Genomic DNA, 21,329 nt, shown 5'->3' with positions numbered 1-21,329 from the left:
TCACAAGACAGTGACCTCGCTGGCGCCTTGATCTTGGACTTCTAGCCTCCAGAACTGTGAGAAAATAAATTTCTGTGCTTTAAGCCACCCATCCTGCATTATTTTTCTTATGTCAGTCCAAGCAAACTAATACAGCTCTTAAAAACAACTGGATAAAATGATCCTAGGAAATTCTTTTATTTTTTTTTATTTTTTATTTTTTATAAACATATATTTTTATCCCCAGGGGTACAGGTCTGTGAATCACCAGGTTTACACACTTCATAGCACTCACCAAAGCACATACCCTCCCCAATGTCCATAATCCAACCCCCCTCTCCTAAACCCCCTCCCCCCAGCAACCCTCAGTTTGTTTTGTGAGATTAAGAGTCACTTATGGTTTGTCTCCCTCCCAATCCCATCTTGTTTCATTTATTCTTCTTCTACCCACTTAAGCCTCCATGTTGCATCACCACTTCCTCATATCAGGGAGATCATATGATAGTTGTCTTTCTCTGCTTGACTTATTTCGCTAAGCATGATACACTCTAGTTCCATCCATGTTGTCGCAAATGGCAAGATTTCATTTCTTTTGATGGCTGCATAGTATTCCATTGTGTATATATACCACATCTTCTTGATCCATTCATCTGTTGATGGACATCTAGGTTCTTTCCATAGTTTGGCTATTGTGGACATTGCTGCTATAAACATTTGGGTGCACGTGCCCCTTTGGATCACTACATTTGTATCTTTAGTGCAATTGCTGGGTCATAGGGCAGTTCTATTTTCAACATTTTGAGGAACCTCCATGCTGTTTTCCAGAGTGGCTGCACCAGCTTGCATTCCCACCAACAGTGTAGGAGGGTTCCCCTTTCTCCGCATCCTCGCCAGCATCTGTCATTTCCTGACTTGTTGATTTTAGCCATTCTGACTGGTGTGAGGTGATATCTCATTGTGGTTTTGATTTGTATTTCCCTGATGCCGAGTGATATGGAGCACTTTTTCATGTGTCTGTTCGCCATCTGGATGTCTTCTTTGCAGAAATGTCTGTTCATGTCCTCTGCCCATTTCTTGATTGGATTATTTGTTCTGTGGGTGTTGAGTTTGCTAAGTTCTTTATAGATTCTGGACACTAGTCCTTTATCTGATATGTCATTTGCAAATATCTTCTCCCATTCTGTCAGTTGTCTTTTGATTTTGTTAACTGTTTCCTTTGCTGTGCAAAAGCTTTTGATCTTGATGAAATCCCAATAGTTCATTTTTGCCCTTGCTTCCCTTGCCTTTGGCGTTGTTCCTAGGAAGATGTTGCTGTGGCTGAGGTCGAAGAGGTTGCTGCCTGTGTTCTCCTCAAGGATTTTGATGGATTCCTTTCGCACATTGAGGTCCTTCATCCATTTTGAGTCTATTTTTGTGTGTGGTGTAAGGAAATGGTCCAATTTCATTTTTCTGCATGTGGCTGTCCAATTTTCCCAGCACCATTTATTGAAGAGGCTGTCTTTTTTCCATTGGACATTCTTTCCTGCTTTGTCGAAGATTAGTTGACCATAGATTTGAGGGTCTATTTCTGGGCTCTCTATTCTGTTCCATTGATCTATGTGTCTGTTTTTGTGCCAGTACCATGCTGTCTTGATGATGACAGCTTTGTAATAGAGCTTGAAGTCCGGAATTGTGATGCCACCAACGTTGGCTTTCTTTTTCAATATCCCTTTGGCTATTCGAGGTCTTTTCTGGTTCCATATAAATTTTAGCATTATTTGTTCCATTTCTTTGAAAAAGATGGATGGTACTTTGATAGGAATTGCATTAAATGTGTAGATTGCTTTAGGTAGCATAGACATTTTCACAATATTTATTCTTCCAATCCAGGAGCATGGAACATTTTTCCATTTCTTTGTGTCTTCCTCAATTTCTTTCATGAGTACTTTATAGTTTTCGGAGTATAGATTCTGTGTCTCTTTGGTTAGGTTTATTCCTAGGTATCTTATGGTTTTGGATGCAATTGTAAATGGGATTGACTCCTTAATATCTCTTTCTTCTGTCTTGCTGTTGGTGTAGAGAAATGCAACTGATTTCTGTGTATTGATTTTATACCCTGACACTTTACTGAATTCCTGTATAAGTTCTAGCAGTTTTGGAGTGGAGTCTTTTGGGTTTTCCACATATAGTATCATATCATCTGCGAAGAGTGATAATTTGACTTCTTCTTTGCCGATTTGGATGCCTTTAATTTCCTTTTGTTGTCTGATTGCTGAGGCTAGGACCTCTAGTACTATGTTGAATAGCAGTGGTGATAATGGACATCCCTGCCGTGTTCCTGACCTTAGCGGAAAAGCTTTCAGTTTTTCTCCATTGAGAATGATATTTGCGGTGGGTTTTTCATAGATGGCTTTGATGATATTGAGGTATGTGCCCTCTATCCCTACACTTTGAAGAGTTTTGATCAGGAAGGGATGCTGTACTTTGTCAAATGCTTTTTCAGCATCTATTGAGAGTATCATATGGTTCTTGTTCTTTCTTTTATTGATGTGTTGTATCACATTGACTGATTTGCGGATGTTGAACCAACCTTGCAGCCCTGTAATAAATCCCACTTGGTCGTGGTGAATAATCTTTTTAATGTACTGTTGAATCCTATTGGCTAGTATTTTGTTGAGTATTTTCATATCTGTGTTCATCAAGGATATCGGTCTATAGCTCTCTTTTTTGGTGGGATCCTTGTCTGGTTTTGGGATCAAGGTGATGCTGGCCTCATAAAAGGAGTTTGGAAGTTTTCCTTCCATTTCTATTTTTTGGAACAGTTTCAGGAGAATAGGAATTAGTTCTTCTTTAAATGTTTGGTAGAATTCCCCCGGGAAGCCGTCTGGCCCTGGGCTTTTGTTTGTTTGGAGATTTTTAATGACTGTTTCAATCTCCTTACTGGTTATGGGTCTATTCAGGCTTTCTATTTCTTCCTGGTTCAGTTGTGGTAGTTTATATGTTTCTAGGAATGCATCCATTTCTTCCAGATTGTCAAATTTATTGCCGTAGAGTTGCTCATAGTATGTTCTTATAATAGTTTGTATTTCTTTGGTGTTAGTTGTGATCTCTCCTCTTTCATTCATGATTTTATTTATTTGGGTCCTTTCTCTTTTCTTTTTGATAAGTCGGGCCAGGGGTTTATCAATTTTATTAATTCTTTCAAAGAACCAGCTCCTAGTTTCATTGATTTGTTCCATTGTTTTTTTGGTTTCTATTTCATTGATTTCTGCTCTGATCTTTATGATTTCTCTTCTCCTGCTGGGCTTAGGGTTTCTTTCTTGTTCTTTCTCCAGCTCCTTTAGGTGTAGGGTTAGGTTGTGTACCTGAGACCTTTCTTGTTTCTTGAGAAAGGCTTGTACCGCTATATATTTTCCTCTCAGGACTGCCTTTGTTGTGTCCCACAGATTTTGAACCGTTGTATTTTCATTATCATTTGTTTCCATGATTTTTTTCAATTCTTCTTTAATTTCCCGGTTGACCCATTCATTCTTTAGAAGGATACTGTTTAGTCTCCATGTATTTGGGTTCTTTCCAAACTTCCTTTTGTGGTTGAGTTCTAGCTTTAGAGCATTGTGGTCTGAAAATATGCAGGGAATGATCCCAATCTTTTGATACCGGTTGAGTCCTGATTTAGGACCGAGGATGTGATCTATTCTGGAGAATGTTCCATGTGCACTAGAGAAGAATGTGTATTCTGTTGCTTTGGGATGAAATGTTCTGAATATATCTGTGATGTCCATCTGGTCCAGTGTGTCGTTTAAGGCCTTTATTTCCTTGCTGATCTTTTGCTTGGATGACCTGTCCATTTCAGTGAGGGGAGTGTTAAAGTCCCCTACTATTATTGTATTGTTGTTGATGTGTTTCTTTGATTTTGTTATTAATTGGTTTATATAGTTGGCTGCTCCCACGTTGGGGGCATAGATATTTAAAATTGTTAAATCTTCTTGTTGGACAGACCCTTTGAATATGATATAGTGTCCTTCCTCATCTCTTATTATAGTCTTTGGCTTAAAATCTAATTGATCTGATATAAGGATTGCCACTCCTGCTTTCTTCTGATGTCCATTAGCATGGTAAATTCTTTTTCACCCCCTCACTTTAAATCTGGAGGTGTCTTCGGGCTTAAAATGTGTTTCTTGGAGGCAACATATAGATGGGTTTTGTTTTTTTATCCATTCTGATACCCTGTGTCTTTTGACAGGGGCATTTAGCCCATTCACATTCAGGGTAACTATTGAGAGATATGAATTTAGTGCCATTGTATTGCCTGTAAGGTGACTGTTACTGTATATGGTCTCTGTTCCTTTCTGATCTACCACTTGTAGGCTCTCTCTTTGCTTAGAGGACCCCTTTCAATATTTCCTGTAGAGCTGGTTTGGTATTTGCAAATTCTTTCAGTTTTTGTTTGTCCTGGAAGCTTTTAATCTCTCCTTCTATTTTCAATGATAGCCTAGCTGGATATAGTATTCTTGGCTGCATGTTTTTCTCGTTTAGTGCTCTGAAAATATCATGCCAGCTCTTTCTGGCCTGCCAGGTCTCTGTGGATAAGTCAGCTGCCAATCTAATATTTTTACCATTGTATGTTACAGACTTCTTTTCCCGGGCTGCTTTCAGGATTTTCTCTTTGTCACTGAGACTTGTAAATTTTACTATTAGGTGACGGGGTGTGGGCCTATTCTTATTGATTTTGAGGGGCGTTCTCTGAACCTCCTGAATTTTGATGCTCATTCCCTTTGCCATATTGGGGAAATTCTCCCCAATAATTCTCTCTAGTATACCTTCTGCTCCCCTCTCTCTTTCTTCTTCTTCTGGAATCCCAATTATTCTAATGTTGTTTCGTCTTATGGTGTCACTTATCTCTCGAATTCTCCCCTCGTGGTCCAGTAGCTGTTTGTCCCTCTTTTGCTCAGCTTCTTTATTCTCTGTCATTTGGTCTACTATATCACTAATTCTTTCTTCTGCCTCATTTATCCTAGCAGTGAGAGCCTCCATTTTTGATTGCACCTCATTAATAGCTTTTTTGATTTCAACTTGGTTAGATTTTAGTTCTTTTATTTCTCCAGAAAGGGCTTTTATATCTCTCGAGAGGGTTTCTCTAATATCTTCCATGCCTTTTTCGAGCCCGGCTAGAACCTTGAGAATTGTCATTTTGAACTCTAGATCTGACATATTACCAATGTCTGTATTGATTAGGTCCCTAGCCTTCGGTACTGCCTCTTGTTCTTTTTTTTGTGATGAATTTTTCCGTCTTGTCATTTTGTCCAGATAAGAGTAAATGAAGGGGCAAGTAAAATACTAAAAGGGTGGCAACAACCCCAGATCCTAGGAAATTCTTAATGGATGTTTTTAAAAAGGCTTGTTTGGAAAAATCACATGCTGAACACCATGGGAGAGGCCATAACTATTATATTGAAGGCAGATTTTTTTTTTTTTCAGTGACAGAAGCCTGTGAAACACAGAAATCTTAGTACACATGAATCTTCCAGGTTCCAGGTTATTTTTTGTTGTTCATGTGTTTTTCATTCTAGGCATTTCTTTCTTAATTTTAGTATCTTCTCAGTCCTCCAATATTTACCACATCACTGTGAAGGAGTGACCTCTGCAGAAGGGAGACAGAGCATCCTCTGGGTTTAGGTTTATCCTTGAGGTCTGCTCTGCTGTGGGAATGTGCTTAGACAGCCAACTGCTAAACACTCCATCAGACAACCCTACCTAGGCTAGCTCCATTATCTGACCACACCTCCAATCTGGCACTTTTTCCTGTTGGGCGGGAGGAGAGGCAAAGTCTTCTGTGGAGAGAGAAGCACCTCAGTACTGAAAAAGGCAGTTTACGTAAAAGGTTCCCTGCTATCATTTAAAGAAGCAAAAATAGGTCCCCATTGCCAGCCAATCTCACCCAAAGCTATAAGATCTTAGGGTCAGAAAGATGGAGGCTTTGATGCTTGTCTCTTTGTTTCCCTTTAGTTTCTTAATAAAAATTCCTAGGAACAACGCCAAAGGCAAGGGAAGCAAGGGCAAAAATGAACTATTGGGATTTCATCAAGATCAAAAGCTTTTGCACAGCAAAGGAAACAGTTAACAAAATCAAAAGACAACTGACAGAATGGGAGAAGATATTTGCAAATGACATATCAGATAAAGGACTAGTGTCCAGAATCTATAAAGAACTTAGCAAACTCAACACCCACAGAACAAATAATCCAATCAAGAAATGGGCAGAGGACATGAACAGACATTTCTGCAAAGAAGACATCCAGATGGCGAACAGACACATGAAAAAGTGCTCCATATCACTCGGCATCAGGGAAATACAAATCAAAACCACAATGAGATATCACCTCACACCAGTCAGAATGGCTAAAATCAACAAGTCAGGAAATGACAGATGCTGGCGAGGATGCGGAGAAAGGGGAACCCTCCTACACTGTTGGTGGGAATGCAAGCTGGTGCAGCCACTCTGGAAAACAGCATGGAGGTTCCTCAAAATGTTGAAAATAGAACTGCCCTATGACCCAGCAATTGCACTAAAGATACAAATGTAGTGATCCAAAGGGGCACGTGCACCCGAATGTTTATAGCAGCAATGTCCACAATAGCCAAACTATGGAAAGAACCTAGATGTCCATCAACAGATGAATGGATCAAGAAGATGTGGTATATATACACAATGGAATACTATGCAGCCATCAAAAGAAATGAAATCTTGCCATTTGCGACAACATGGATGGAACTAGAGTGTATCATGCTTAGCGAAATAAGTCAAGCAGAGAAAGACAACTATCATATGATCTCCCTGATATGAGGAAGTGGTGATGCAACATGGAGGCTTAAGTGGGTAGAAGAAGAATAAATGAAACAAGATGGGATTGGGAGGGAGACAAACCATAAGTGACTCTTAATCTCACAAAACAAACTGAGGGTTGCTGGGGGGAGGGGGTTTAGGAGAAGGGGGTGGGATTATGGACATTGGGGAGGGTATGTGCTTTGGTGAGTGCTATGAAGTGTTTAAACCTGGTGATTCACAGACCTGTACCCCTGGGGATAAAAATATATGTTTATAAAAAATAAAAAAAAAATCCTCTAGAAAAACTAGAACGTTTGTGTTTGAAAAAGTAGAAGGATTTTTTGGTTAACCTTTTCAGGATAGATGTTAGAGCTGGATGTTCTGGAGTGGGAGTGGCTGGCAGTGGATTGGACAGATTGGAGGAAGCTGGAGAACAGTCAGGGCCAGTTTGGGGCAGAAACAGATGGCCATCTCATTTTAACCATCTAAATTTTTCGGGCCATAGCTTTCATGTTTATCATTATTATTTGATAAAGGACTAAGAGAAACTCTGTCATAATTCTTCAAAGTTCTTACCTTTCCTGCATAATGGTGAATTCCAAAACTAAGTTCCATTCTTTTGGGCCTCCAGAAATACTGCGATTTCAGGTTCCCTTCAAATTTTTCTATAGGGAAAAAAAAAATTGAACTCCACTATCAAGCCATGTAAGGAGATCCTTTAGAAAATACTGATTGACAGCACCATCTCTTTCACTGTAAAATGGACAATGTGCACTAAAAGGACAATTTTACATGGCTGACAAATGCAGATTTGGAGCAAAAATGGTGAGACCAAACTCAAGATCATGACTGTAACCATTCTATTATGATTTAGAGCAACAACTCAAACCTTGGCAAGCAACAGAACCACCCCTGGAAGGCCTATTAAAACACAGAGTTTCTGACTTAGTAGGTTTCCTTCTCCTAATGTCCTCCATGCTATTCCTTATGCTGCACAAGTAAGTGAAACCATATGATTTTGAAACTAGACCAAAGGTTTAAATTGGGGATATAGCTAATTCATATTCTATAAATATACCTAATTGATATTCTATAAATTCTGGAGCATAACTTTATTACCGCTCGTTACCAACACATTCTCTTGCATTTTGAATACCTCAGATGTCTATAATTCATGGGGGGAATCCAAGAAGTCACATTTCTAGAAAGTTCTCAGGTGAGGCTGATGTTCCTAGTCTGGAAAACCACTTTTTTTTTTTTTTTTTTTTTTAAAGATCCTACTTCTTTATTTGACAGAGAGAGACGTAGCAAGAGAGGGAACACAACAAGCAGGGAGAGTGGGAGAGGGAGAAGCAGGCTTCCCACTGAGCTCCATGTCCTAGAGGGGACATTTTAACCTCTAAATCAAGTGATTGCTATGAAACAATTAACCCCAGAACTTTGGGGTTGTTTTGCTTTCCATTAGTATTGTCCAATTAGAGGAGAGAATAAGTCAATGAGTGAGTCAGCAGGAAGCAACCTCACAGACTGACTGGTAAGAAACAGACTCTGTCACCCAAAATAAATGAGAGAAAATGTGAATCCAAATTTTCTGCAAATATTTATTATATATAATCAATATCTCCTACCATCACGGAATATGATATTTATATATCAAAAATGATTTTTTTTACCTGAACAAGCTAAAGTTTTATTTTTTAATCTAAGGAATAAGACATTTAAATGATTTAACCATTTTAAATGATAATCATTTAAATACAGCATACATAACTTTGCCTTCTTAAACAGAAAAAAATGAATTTGTTTATGCTTTCTTTGATGACTTAGGATTATTGTGAATATTTATTAATGTACTGTAATTTAGAAATTATTAAGGTACTGGAGGCTGTTTGCCTCTGTTAGTCAAGTGATGAATTGATTTCCTTCTCATTAGCTATGTCTTTTCAAATTCCAGAGCTGGCCTTGTGCCCTGCCCTCCAATTTCTAATTTGGAGCTGGGTAGTTCCTTTTTTAAGGAGGGGGGCTTGATAATTTCTAAGGTTATTTCTAACATAAGATCCTATGACTGAGGCTCTACCACTGTAAGGAAAAGTCCAATATCAAACTTGTTTAATTCATCACTAAATATTCCATCCTATTTTAAACATTCACTGGTCCAGATATGAGACCTAGAGCCTCGTCTTTAAAGTTACATATGCAGACTTTGTGATAGCTATTTTCTCCCAGATAATTGAAAACCTATATTTTTAAGTCATTCAAAACATTAGATGACTGCAACACAAAATGAGGCAGACATCCTGGATTTGAAACTCACCCACAAGGGTCTGGTCTGTGGCCTTGGGAAATCGACTTTCTTCATCGAGTAGGGATAGCAGACCCATTGGCTTCTGCAGAAACATATCTAGGAGGGGCAGGTTATCTTCATATTCAATCACTCTGGCATTAACACCCTCATTTAGGTATTCATTCTGTAACAGGACATGACACATAGAAAAAATTCACTTAAAAATGTGTGAATTGTGACATCGTGAATTTTTGATAGGTAGCTTGACAGTAATTACCCCAAACTCTCTTTTATACATATTATAATAAATTGCTTCCTATGACATTGCCCTTAAACTGAGGCTATCATTTTATTTTTCTTTCCCTAAAACTGTTAGTTCATTAAAGTCATCGGTGACTTGGTAATAATAAAATTTTCTAGTCTCTATACCAGAATTACAGACATCTGAGGTATTCAAAATGCAAGAGGATGTGTTGGTAACGAGCAGTAATAAAGTTACACTCCAGAATTTATAGAATATCAATTAGGTATATCTTAGAGTTATATATCCCCAATTTAAACCTTTGATCTAGTTTCAGATTCATACGGTTTCACTTACTTGTGCAGCATAAGGAATAGCATGGAGGACATTAGGAGAAGGAAAAGAAAAGTAAATTGGGGGAAATCAGAGGGGGAGACGAACCATGAGAGACTATGGACTTGGAGAAACAAACTGAGAGTTTTGGAGGGGAGGGAGTGGGGGGTTGGGTGAGCCTGGTGGTGGGTATTAAGGAGGGCACGTATTGCATGGAGCACTGGGTGTGGTGCATAAACAATGAATTTTGGAACACTGAAAAAATTAAATTAAAAAAAGAAAAACAAAAAAGGAAACAGATGAACATAGGGGAAGGGAAGGAAAAAATAAAAATAATAAAAATAAATAAAAAATAAAATAAGATAAAAACAGAGAGGGAGGTGAGTCACAAGAGACTCTTATCTATAAAGAGCAAACTAAGGGTTGCTGGAGGGGCAGTGGGTGTGGGGGGTAAACAGGGGATATGCATTAAGGAGGGCACTTGATTTAATGAGCACTGGGTGTTAGATGCGACCAATGAATCTCTAAATTCTACCCCTGAAACTAAGAATACACTACATGTTAACTAACTTGAATACAAATAAAATCTAAAAATAATGGAGTAAAAAATAATAATAAAAAAAAAAGAAAAGAAATGGATCTCTCAAGAACATTTAACTAACTTCTCAGTCATGATGACATTTACATTGTTAATAGGGTGGACAACCGTGGGTCACAGGAATGACCAGTGGATTTAGAACCAAGAACACATAGGTTCATATCTAGGTTCTGCCTCTTAACTGGCCATATAATTCTTTAAAAATTTTTTTGACTCTATAATCTCCCACCGTCTCATTTATCACATGGAGGAAACAATTTCCATCTAACAAAGTAAGTCTATCTGGTACATTAATAACTAGTTGTTATTGAGTATACCATAAGTTGTATAAAATAAAAAGGATGAATAACAACTAGTGTTAAGATTGGGCCCAGGCAACATGGGTATTGATGATCTAATTTACCAAACGGGCATGAAGAATGGTGCTCTTGGGGTGCGTGGGTGGCTCAGTGGGTTAAAGTCTCTGCCTTTGGCTCAGGTCATGATCCTAGGGTCCTGGGATCGAGCCCCGCATTGGGCTCTCCGCTCAGCGGGGAACCAGCTTCCCTTCCTCTCTCTCTGCCTGACTCTGCCTACTTGTGATATCTATCTGGCAAATAAATAAATAAAATCTTATAAAAAAAAAAAAGAATGGTGCTGTTGCTCCATTCCTATGACTCTTCCCTCACACTGAGCCCCTACCCCAGTGCTTCAGGCTATTAGAGGACATGCATGACCCCGGGGAGACTTGAAGTCATGCTCCCATGCAGGGCCTCATCAGTTCTCCGGTGATAAAGTAGCTATCACTGGGAAGTGTAGGAAATAACTCTTGCCTCGGGCAGAATATTCTGCACCATTCAGAACTATAAAATGACAGAGTATTTTCATTATTATTATTATTATTTATTTTTTTTATTTGACAGAGAGAGATCACAAGTAGGCAGAGAGACAGGCAGAGAGAGAGAGGAGGAGGAAGCAGGCTTCCTGCTGAGCAGAGAGCCCGATGCGGGACTCGATCCCAGGACCCTGAGATCATGACCCGAGCCGAAGGCAGCGGCTTAACCCACTGAGCCACCCAGGCGCCCCCATTATTATTTTAAGTTAAAAAAAATTTTTTTTAAGGAGGCTCCATGCAGGGCCTGAACTCACAACCCAGAGACCAAGACCCGAACTGAGACCAAGAGTTGGACGCCAGCTGAATGAGCCACCCAGGGGCCCCTTCATTATTATTTTAATATAGTCTTTAATTCATTAAATATTTTCACTGAACATCTTATAAAAAGGCATCGTGATGGGTGATAAAGATGTTTAACACAAACTCCCTGTCCTCAGGTGGATTTAAGATATAACTTGAGTGATAAGGTTAGTAAATAAAAACTCAAATGCAAGGTAACATACGATAAAGGATACTTACAACGTACTCTATGGAGTTCAGAGAAAGAGAATCAATTTCCAGCAACTCTGTGGAGGAATTTAGCCAGTGGCAGGTGGGGCACTTAATAAGCTTAAACTTATAACCAGTATTTTGAAGACTTCTGAAATTGAAATCTAATTTCAAGGGTGTCACCAGGAAAAACAAATGTACATTTTTAAAACAAAAAAACTAATACGTAAAAATTTGGCAGTGCCCCTTGGCCTGAAAGGTAGACCACCTGAAAGCCATTTGGTTTATCCAGTACATCAAAATGGAAACAATGTCTGGAAGTTTCACAGCCTTTGCATTTGAAGGTAACCTTGGGAGCCATATGCAGACCCAGAATGACTTGGCTAGTAGACGTATCAGGCTGACAGCACATTATAGCTTAAATGACAACCGCGAAGTTCAGAAGAGGTTTTGTATGTTTTGTATAGAAAGCACACAAGGTTAAGGTCTCAATCAGTGCATTTGTCATTTCTATTTGCCTGTGTCAAAACCCACGGAACGCTTTTGTGGCAGGTCAGACAGGAAAGAGATGAGTAATGTGGGAAACAATGGGCTCCCCTTGAAGATACTTGTTAAGTATTAGGGACTCCAGACAAACCGAAGGACAGAACATGCTTTTACGGAGGAGATATAAAGCATTTTGAGTAAAAGGAGCTTGCATAGAACAACCGATTATGTATTTTTGTAGAGGGTATGACCTCAAAATACTTAGTTGTTTTTAAGCGTAAGTGGAGCAACGAAGCTCTTAGAACTCTTAAGAAAGTCCTTTACTATGCCCTGTAGGTTAAAAATACATTTAGAGCAGAAGATAAGTGGAGTTATTAACTTCAGTAAAGGACTGCTTAGCATATATTATCTCTGCTCTGTTCGGATGGACTGAGTTCCCTTTTGAGAAGGGCACATGAATAATTATTTAAGTATAAATCAAAGAGGGGAGGGAAATCAGAAGACTTGGGTGTTAAGGAGGCTTCATGCCTGAGCCCAGGGCTTGCTTGTTTTTCACTGAGTTTTCAGGGTGAGTTGGGAAAAGGACACGTGGCAAGGAAGCCCGTGAAGGTGGCCCCCCTGCACAGCTCTGGCCATGACACAGGGCTATACAGCGTCCCCGCAGGAGAGATTCTAGATGACGAAGTTGAGTCCTTCCGTGTGGAAGGGTGGCTCCCGTAGGCTGAGAGGCTGCAAGCTTCCACGTGGCTTGGAAGGTGGATGGGAACATTGGTTTCCACCCCTGGGCACAGACTGTCACTCAGTAGAGGATGGACTCTTACCTCCTCGGGAGACCTTTCTCCAAGGTCCAGACTAATTCAGCAACACCCCCACCCCCCACCCCACCATTCATCAGCTGGTCACTCCCTATCTCTCTGCCGCCATGTTTCACATTCCCTCACAGTATTTCTAGCATTTTTCCTGGTTTATTATTCTCCTTCTCTTGTTAGAATAGGAACTCCAAGAGGACAAGCACTTTTACTCACCTCTCTGTTTTTGAGCTCATTATCTAGGGAGACCTGAGTGTATTAAATAAATGACTTTGTGTTAGGGATTGAACTGCTCCTGCTCAGCTCCTGCCCCAGCCAAGTTCATATGTTGAAGCCTTCATATCCAATGTGACTGCATTTGGAGATAGGGCTCTTCAGGAGGTGATTATGGTCAAATGAGGTCATAAGGGCATGGCTGGAATCCCATAGGACGGGTTTTCTTCTAAGAAGGGAAGAGACCTGTAATTGCACTACTGGGTATTTACCCCGAAGATACAGATGTCGTGAAAAGAAGGGCCATCTGTACCCCAATGCTCATAGCAGCAATGGCCACGGTCACCAAACTGTGGAAAAAACCAAGATGCCCTTCAACGGACAAATGGATAAGGAAGATGTGGTCTGGTCCATATACACTATGGAGTATTATGCCTCCATCAGAAAGGATGAATACCCAACTTTTACAGCAATGTGGATGGGACTGGAAGAGATTATGCTGAGTGAAATAAGTCAAGCAGAGTCAGTCAATTATCATATGGTTTCACTTATTTGTGGAGCATAAGGAATAACAGGGAGGACAAGGGGTGTTGGAGAGGAGAAGGGAGTTGAGGGAAATTGGAAGGGGAGGTGAACCATGAGAGACTATGGACTCTGAAAAACAAGCTGAGGGTTTTGAAGTGTGGTGGGGGGAGGTTGGGGTACGAGGTGGTGGGTATTAAAGAGGGCACGGATTGCATGGAGCACCGGGTGTGGTGCAAAAAACAAGGAATACTGTTATGCTGAAAATTAAAAAATAAAAATAAAAAGAAGGGAAGAGACCCCAGGGAGGTGACTGCACAGAGTGAAAGTCACAGGAGATCACAGGGAGAAGGCAGCCGGCCATCTGCGAGTCCAGGAGCCAGGCCTCAGGAGAAGCCAAACCTGTCCCTGCTTTCATCTTAGACTTTGAGCTTCCAGAACGGTGAGGAAATAAACTTACTGTTTCAGTTCCAAGGTCTGTGATATCTTATGGCAGCCCCAACAAAGGAATACATGAGTTTTCTGGATTCCTTTTGTTAAAGTCACTTTAAAAAGCTGTTTTCCAGAGAAAGGAAGACTGGGGTGAAAACAATAAATCATGTGTGCATGCATAATTCTCAGCTTCTGATTATAAATGTAATACATGCTCATGTAAAATTAAAAATATAGAAAAACCATGAAGACCTCAAAATTCACATATAAATTCATCACCTCTAAATACTGGCTTACCATTTAGTGGAATCTTTTTAGTCTTTCTCTATGCATAATATTTCTGATAACAAAAGTCATACTATGTATTCAATTTTAATTTTACTTTATTTGCTTTGGTAAAATGGAATGGAAAACATGTAATTAATACATTTTCATGAACATTATTTGACTGACTACCTGAGATATGTTGTAGTTTTCTATTCCATTCTCTTATTTGGGGACATTTTAGATTATCTCTTTAACTATATTATTTATTTATTTATTAAGTGAATGGCTTTTTAAGAAAAAGGTTTTATTTATTTATTTGACAGAGAGAGAGATCACAAGTAGGCAGAGAGGTAGGCAGAGAGAAAGGGGGAAGCAGGCTCCCCGCTGAGCAGAGAGCCCGATGCAGGGCTGGATCCCAGGACCCTGAGATCATGACCCGAGCTTAACCCACTGAGCCACCCAGGTGCCTCTGCTTTTGTTTTTTTTAAAGTAATCTCTACACCCAGCATGGGACTTGAACTCACAACCTTGAGATTAAGGGTCCCAGCTGAGCCAGGCAGGCACCCTCTATCCATTTTAAATAGTGCTGTGATGTACATCGTTGGGCACCAAGTTTCTCTGTATTTCAGATTTTATCTTTAGCACAGATTAGCTGGTCAACTTGTGAATGTTTCACAGGCTCATGATGAGCATTTCTAGACTGATTTATTTTAAAGCTTGTAGTAAGGTGCTTTCTAATCAGCCCTGCACATATACTCCTATGTGTAGGCACTTGCTGCATCCCTGCCAGCACTGAATATTCTCATTAAGGAACCTTTTCTGGTATTTTTGAGAAATGAAAATGATAGCGCATTGTTGTAATTGCATTTTTTTGACTGGATCTTAAACTACTTGAGAGGATGGTTTGGAGGGAAACAACATATGTCTATGCTTGGCACATATTACACAATGCCCGTGGGCTACTATGAAGAGTGTTATTATTCTGGAACGGATAACCATGACCATAATTTAGCTTCTTCTTGGGCTCAGAGGTAACATCACACCACCATCCATTGTTGTGATATCGCCGAAGATTCAGGAAGGAAGAGATCAGAGTTAAAACAGAGGAAAAGCTAAGGGGTTTCTCTGAGAACATCCTGATGTCAGGTTAACTTTTTAACTTTTGTTCTTTTGTCTCTTCTGCATTTGTTTCTACATGTTCTCCTGGTCATGGACTAACTGTCTTGCTTAGGAGTTCATTCTGAAGACGTCTGGCTGGCTTAGTCAGCAGAGAATATGCATCTTGATCTTGGAGTTATAAATTTGAGCCCCACAGTGGGTACAGAGATTACTTAAAAATAAAACCTTTAAAAAAAAAAAAAAAAGGAATTCATTCCTGAAGCTGGATTCTGAGTGTCTTTCCTGGGGAAATTATCTTCTTTTTCCTCCCCCAGCTTCACTGAGGTATAGCAGACATATAACATTGTGTTAGTTTAAGCTGTATTGTGTACTGACCTGACATACTTACATATTACAAAATGATCACCACCATAGAGTCAGCTAATTCCTCCGTCACATCACTAACTACTAGTTCTTTTTTGTGGTAAGAATTTTTAAGATCTATTCTCCTAAGAATTTTCAAGAATATGGTTCAGTTTTATTGGCTGTAATCACCACACTGTCCATTATTAGGCCCATAGGGCTTACTCGTCTTCAGACTGAAACTTTACTCTTTGACCAACATCTCCCCATTTCCCACAGCTCTCAGGCACTGGTGACCACCATTTTAGTCTCTGATTTTCACTTAGCATAATGCCCTCAAGTTTCCATCTATGTTGTCGCAATTAATAGGATTTCTTTCTTTCTCATGGCTAAACACATTCCACGGGGTATGTGGGGTATGTGTGTGTATGTGTAAGATTCTCTATCTAGTCATCCTTTGACAGAAACCATTGTTGTTGTTTCCACTATTGTGAGCAATGCTTCAATGAATATGGGAGTGCAGACATCTCTCACAGATCTTGTTTTGATTTCCTTTGGATATATACCCAGAAGTGGGATTGCAGTTCTATTTTTAATTTTTTGAGAAGACTTCATACTGTTTTCCATAGTGGTTACAGTGATTTATATTCCCACCAATAAGGCACAAGCATTCCCTTTTGTCTACACCTTCACCAACACTTGTTATCTTTTTAAATGATAGCCATTCTAACAGGTGTGAGGTGATACCTCGCTGTGGTTTTGATTTGCATTCTCCTGATTAACGACATCAAGCACTTTTTTATGTACTTGTTAGCCACTTGTGTGTCTTTGGAAAATGTCTGTTCAGATCCTTTGCCCACATTTTAATCAGAATTTTTGTTTTTGCTTTTGCTCTTCAGTTGTCTGAGTTCTATATGTTTTGGGTATTAACCCCTTATCAGATATATGATTGACAAATATTTTCTCCCATTGCATAGGTTGTCTTTTCATTTTGTTGATGGTTCCCTTTCCTGCACAGAAGCTTTTTAGTTTGATGTAGTCCCACTTGTTTAGTTTTGTTTCTTTGGTCAAAAAAAAAAAAACAAAAAAAAAAACATTGCCAAGAATGGTATCAGTGAGTTATCCCTTATATTTTCTTCTCGGAATTTCACAGTTTCAGATCTTGTGTTCAAGTCTTTTAATCCATTTTGAGTTGATTTTTGTGCATGGTGTAAGACAGGGGTCCAATTTCATTTTTTTGCATATGGCCTCCCAGTTTTCCCAGAACCATTTATTAAAGAGACAATCCTTTCCCCATTGCGTATTCTTGGAATCCCTGTCAAATATTAATTGACCATATATGCTTGGGTTCATTTCTGGGTTCTCTACATTGTTCCATTGATCTATGTGTGTTTTTATGCCAATACCACACTCTTTTGATTGCTATGGCTTTGTAATGTAATTTGAAATCAGGATGTGTGGTGTCTCCAACTTTGTTCTTTCTTAAGATTGCTTTGGCTTTGGGGTGCCTGGGTGGTTCAGTGGGTTAAGCCTCTGCCTTCAGCTCAGGTCATGATCCCAGGACCCTGGGATCGAGCCCCACATCGGGCTCTCTGCTCCCCAGGGAGCCTGCTTCCTCCTCTCTCCCTGCTTGCCGCTCTGCCTACTTGTGATCTCTGTCTGTCAAATAAATAAATAAAATCTTAAAAAAAAAAAAGAGATTGCTTTGGCTTTTTGAGGTCTTTTGTGATTCGATACAAATTTGAGGACTGTTTGTACTGTTTCTGTGAAAAATGCCATCAGAATTTTGTTAGGGACTGTACTGTATCTCTAAATTGCTTTGGACATTTTAACAATATTAATTCTTCCATTTATTTATGGCTTCTTCTATTTCTTTCCTCAGTGTATTATAGTTCTCAGTATACAGCTCTTTCACCTCCTTGGTTAAATTTTATTCCTAAGTATTTTATTATTTTAGATGTTATTATAAATAGGACTGTTACCTTAATTTTTTTCCTGATAGATTGTTGTTAGTGTATAGAAAAATAAATGATTTATACTGATTTTGTATTCTGCAACTTTACTGAATTTGTTGAATTAGTTCTCACAATTTTTTGGTGGAGTCTTGAGAGTTCTCTACATGGAATTTCATGTCATCTGCAAATAGAAACCATTTTACTTCTTCCTTTCCAATTTCAATGCCTTTTATTTCTTGCCTAATTGCTCTGGCTAGGATTTCCAATACTATGTGGAATAAAACTGGTGACAGCTGGCATCCTTGTCTTATTCCTGATCATGTAGGGAAATCTCTCAGCTTTCACCTTTCAGTACGGTAGCTGTGGATTTGTCCTATATGGCCTTTACTATGTTGAGGTATGTTCCCTCTATATCCACTTTGTTGAGAATTTTTTTTTTTTCATCACGAATGGATTTTAAATTTTGTCAACTGCTTTTTCTGCTTCATTCTGTTAATTTGGTGTACTATATTAATGATTTGTGTCTGCTGAATCATCCTTGTAGCCCTGGAATAAATTCCACTTGATTATGGTATGTGATAGTTTTAATGGATTGTCAAATTTGGTTTGCTAATATTTTGTTGAAGACTTTTGCACCTATTGTTCATCAGGGATATTGGTCTGCAATTTTCTTTTCTGGTAGTGTCCTTGCCTGATTTTGGTATCAGGGTAATGTTTGCCTCATAAAGTAAGTTTGAAGTTCCCACCTCTTTTATATTTTCAAAAGAGTTTGAGAAGAACTGGTATTAATTAATTCTTAATTGAAAAATAAATAAATAATTATGTATAATATGTTATCAATATGAACATTAATCACCATAATTATAGTCATAAAATATTATTCATTATCAATTATATTAATTAATTAAAATAATTATTATATAATTGATTATATTAATTGAGACTGGTTCATTATTAATTATTAATCCTTAATAATTCATTGATAATATTTTCCAATGAAATTATATGGCCCTAGACTTTTCTCTGTTGGGAGATTTTTAATTACTGATTCAATCTCTTTACTAGTAATTGACTTGTTGATATTTTCTATTTCTTCATGATTTAGTCTTGTTGGTTTTGTGTTTCTAAAAATTTGTCCATTTTTTCTAGGTTTTCCAGTTTGTTGGTATATTCATAGTAGTCTCTTATAATCATTAGTATTTCTTTAATAACAACTGTAAAGACTTCATTTTCATTTCTAATATTATTTAACTCAGTCCTCTCTCTTTCTTTTTTGGCTAGTCTTCCTGAAGATTTGTCAATTTTATTTATTTTTTTTAAAAAACCACAGTTCCAGGGCAAACCACAGTTCCTGGGTGGCTCAGTTGGTTAAGTGACTGCCTTCGACTCAGGTCATGATCCCGGAGTCCTGGGATCGAGTCCCACATCGGGCTCCCAGCTCCATGGAGAGTCTGCTTCTCCCTCTGACCTTTTCCCCTCTCATGCTCTCTTGCTCTCTCAAATAAATAAATAAAATCTTAAAAAAAAAAAACAAAACACAACTCCTGGCTTCATTATTCTCTTCTATAGTCTTTTTAGTCTCTACTTCATTTATTTCTGCTCTGATCTTTGTTATTTCTCTCCTTCTAAATTTGAGCTTAGCTTGTTTCTTCTAGTTCACTGAGGTATAAAGTTCAATTTATTTATTTGAGATTTTTTTCCCCCTTAATGTATGTTTCATTGTTACAAACTCCCTCTTAGAACTGCCTTTGCTGCATCCCCTAAATTTTGGTATGTGGTGTTTTCATTTCCATTTGTCTCAAGGTACTTTGATGTTTTCTTTCCATTTCCATTTGACCCATTGGTTGCTCAGGAAAACATTGTTTAATTTTCACATATTTGTGAAAACAGGCAGACTGCATCAGCACCACCTCATCATTAAACCATGGGAGAATACAGCTCTTTCACCTCCTTGGTTAAGTATGATCTAAGTATGAAATTTCCAAAAGATTTTCCTGAAATCACCAGGGCTTCAAACAAGGAATCTGGCTCAGATGATATTTTTCTTTTATGAAAGGTGGGAATATGTAACAACAGGGGGCAATGGAGTCCTTCACTGAAATTACACCTGTGAAATGAGGTCATAGGTGAGTCTATTGTTTGACACTGCTCCATAGTTTCAACTATTTAAGAACTAGAAGTATTTTAAACAGTTGGTATAGATGGTCATCAATATTTATTTTCTTGTGTTTGCAATTTGGAAGTCATAAATCAGTGTATCTTTTATTTTTAGAAGGACAGTCCACTTAATACAGGATTTATATCAAGGGATGATATCAAGATTCCATTTAGGTTTGCAGCATTCTGGATAGACCATCATACTGACATTCCTCAGACATCCGTGGAACACCTACTACATGTATGTTTAAGAGAAGGTGGGCCTGGTTAAGGTAGACATGAAGACAAAAAGGTAGGGTCCCAGTCCTTTAGGGCACAGCGAATAGCCTCTCTGCCTTTCCATTGTAACCCTGAAGTCACATCCTAGGATTTCTTTGCTGGTGCTCTATTTTCTTTTTCAATTGTTCCCTTAGTTCTATGTCCTTCTTTTCAGATGGTTTCTGCTTCCTCCAGTGTCCCAGTCTCTGCTACCAACACTGCCTGCCCCAGTGCTGATGTTCTCTCCAGTTTCCTTCTTCCTGTCTTGCATGGAACCCCTTTGGCCTATCATGTGAAAGACTGCCCCTTTCTCTCTTTTCCTTTCTTCCTCTCTCCTTTCTTTCAAATCAACAGAGCACCCTTTTCTTCCACATGAGATATTATTTTGTTAGGTCCCTGGTTCTTCTCAACTTTGCTTATTTGTTTGTTTGTGAGAAGAACCCCAGATATGTAGCAGAACTTCCAGATTCTGGTCCAGGCTCTATTTCACCAGACTGTGACTCTGAGTAAGTAACAAGGAGTCATTTTTATCTGTCATATATAGATGATCTAATTAGGTTTCTTTTGATTCAAACATTTCAAAATGTCCAAACTGCCTGAATGTGTTGTGAAACTTATGAATGAATGCATAAACCTTCTGCTGATGGAACATGTGCAAGGGGCGGGTGGAGGGGGAGGAAGCCAGATAAACACATTTATCCCTTGATGTCTGCCTTTTAGGAAGAGAATTCTTACTCACCAACTGCTCAATGAGTGTTCACATTTATGGAAACACTGCCCCCAGAGGAAAGAAACCATTGAGAAGAAGTTCCTCATTCTAATAATCTTCATTCTAGGAAAAACATTTTAAAGGTCGAAAATCTAGGATTTAGGGGGCTATCACTACTCAAGGTGAGTTGAGTGTTTTTATGATAGTGAAAAGGGAAACTGCGCCGCCTTTCATTTTGAAGTAAGATCAAATGTAAAGAAAAGTTGCAAGAATAGTACAAAGAACTCCCGTGTGCCCAAAGTTCCCCCAATTCTCCAACTGCTAGTATTTTACCACATTTACTTTACCACTCACTCTCTTTATTTATATATATATATATATATACACACACACACACACACACAGTATTTTTAGTAGGAACATTTCACTGAAGTAACTAAATACTTGTAAAAACTAA

At 38.7% G+C, this 21,329-nt stretch overlaps 1 protein-coding gene across 4 annotated transcripts in view; it reads right to left on the bottom strand.

The window, feature by feature from the left end:
* Positions 1 to 21,329, bottom strand: part of MYO3A (myosin IIIA) — a 241,353-nt gene that overhangs the window by 70,457 nt on the left and 149,567 nt on the right. For 3 of the 4 annotated variants that reach the window (XM_082740863.1, XM_082740865.1, XM_082740864.1), the window contains exons 21-22: positions 9,099 to 9,252; positions 7,361 to 7,449 (exon numbers count right to left, since the gene is read on the bottom strand). The exons of the other annotated variant lie outside the window; for it this stretch is intronic. In XM_082740863.1, coding sequence (XP_082596989.1) covers positions 7,361 to 7,449; positions 9,099 to 9,252 — 243 coding nt within the window. The remainder of the gene's footprint in view (positions 1 to 7,360; positions 7,450 to 9,098; positions 9,253 to 21,329) is intronic. 4 annotated transcript variants of the gene reach the window in all.

The sequence above is a fragment of the Mustela nivalis genome, assembly GCF_964662115.1.
Source record: "Mustela nivalis genome assembly, chromosome: 7".
Classification (NCBI taxonomy): Eukaryota; Metazoa; Chordata; class Mammalia; order Carnivora; family Mustelidae; genus Mustela; species Mustela nivalis.
This window is presented reverse-complemented; position numbering and strand designations above follow the sequence as displayed.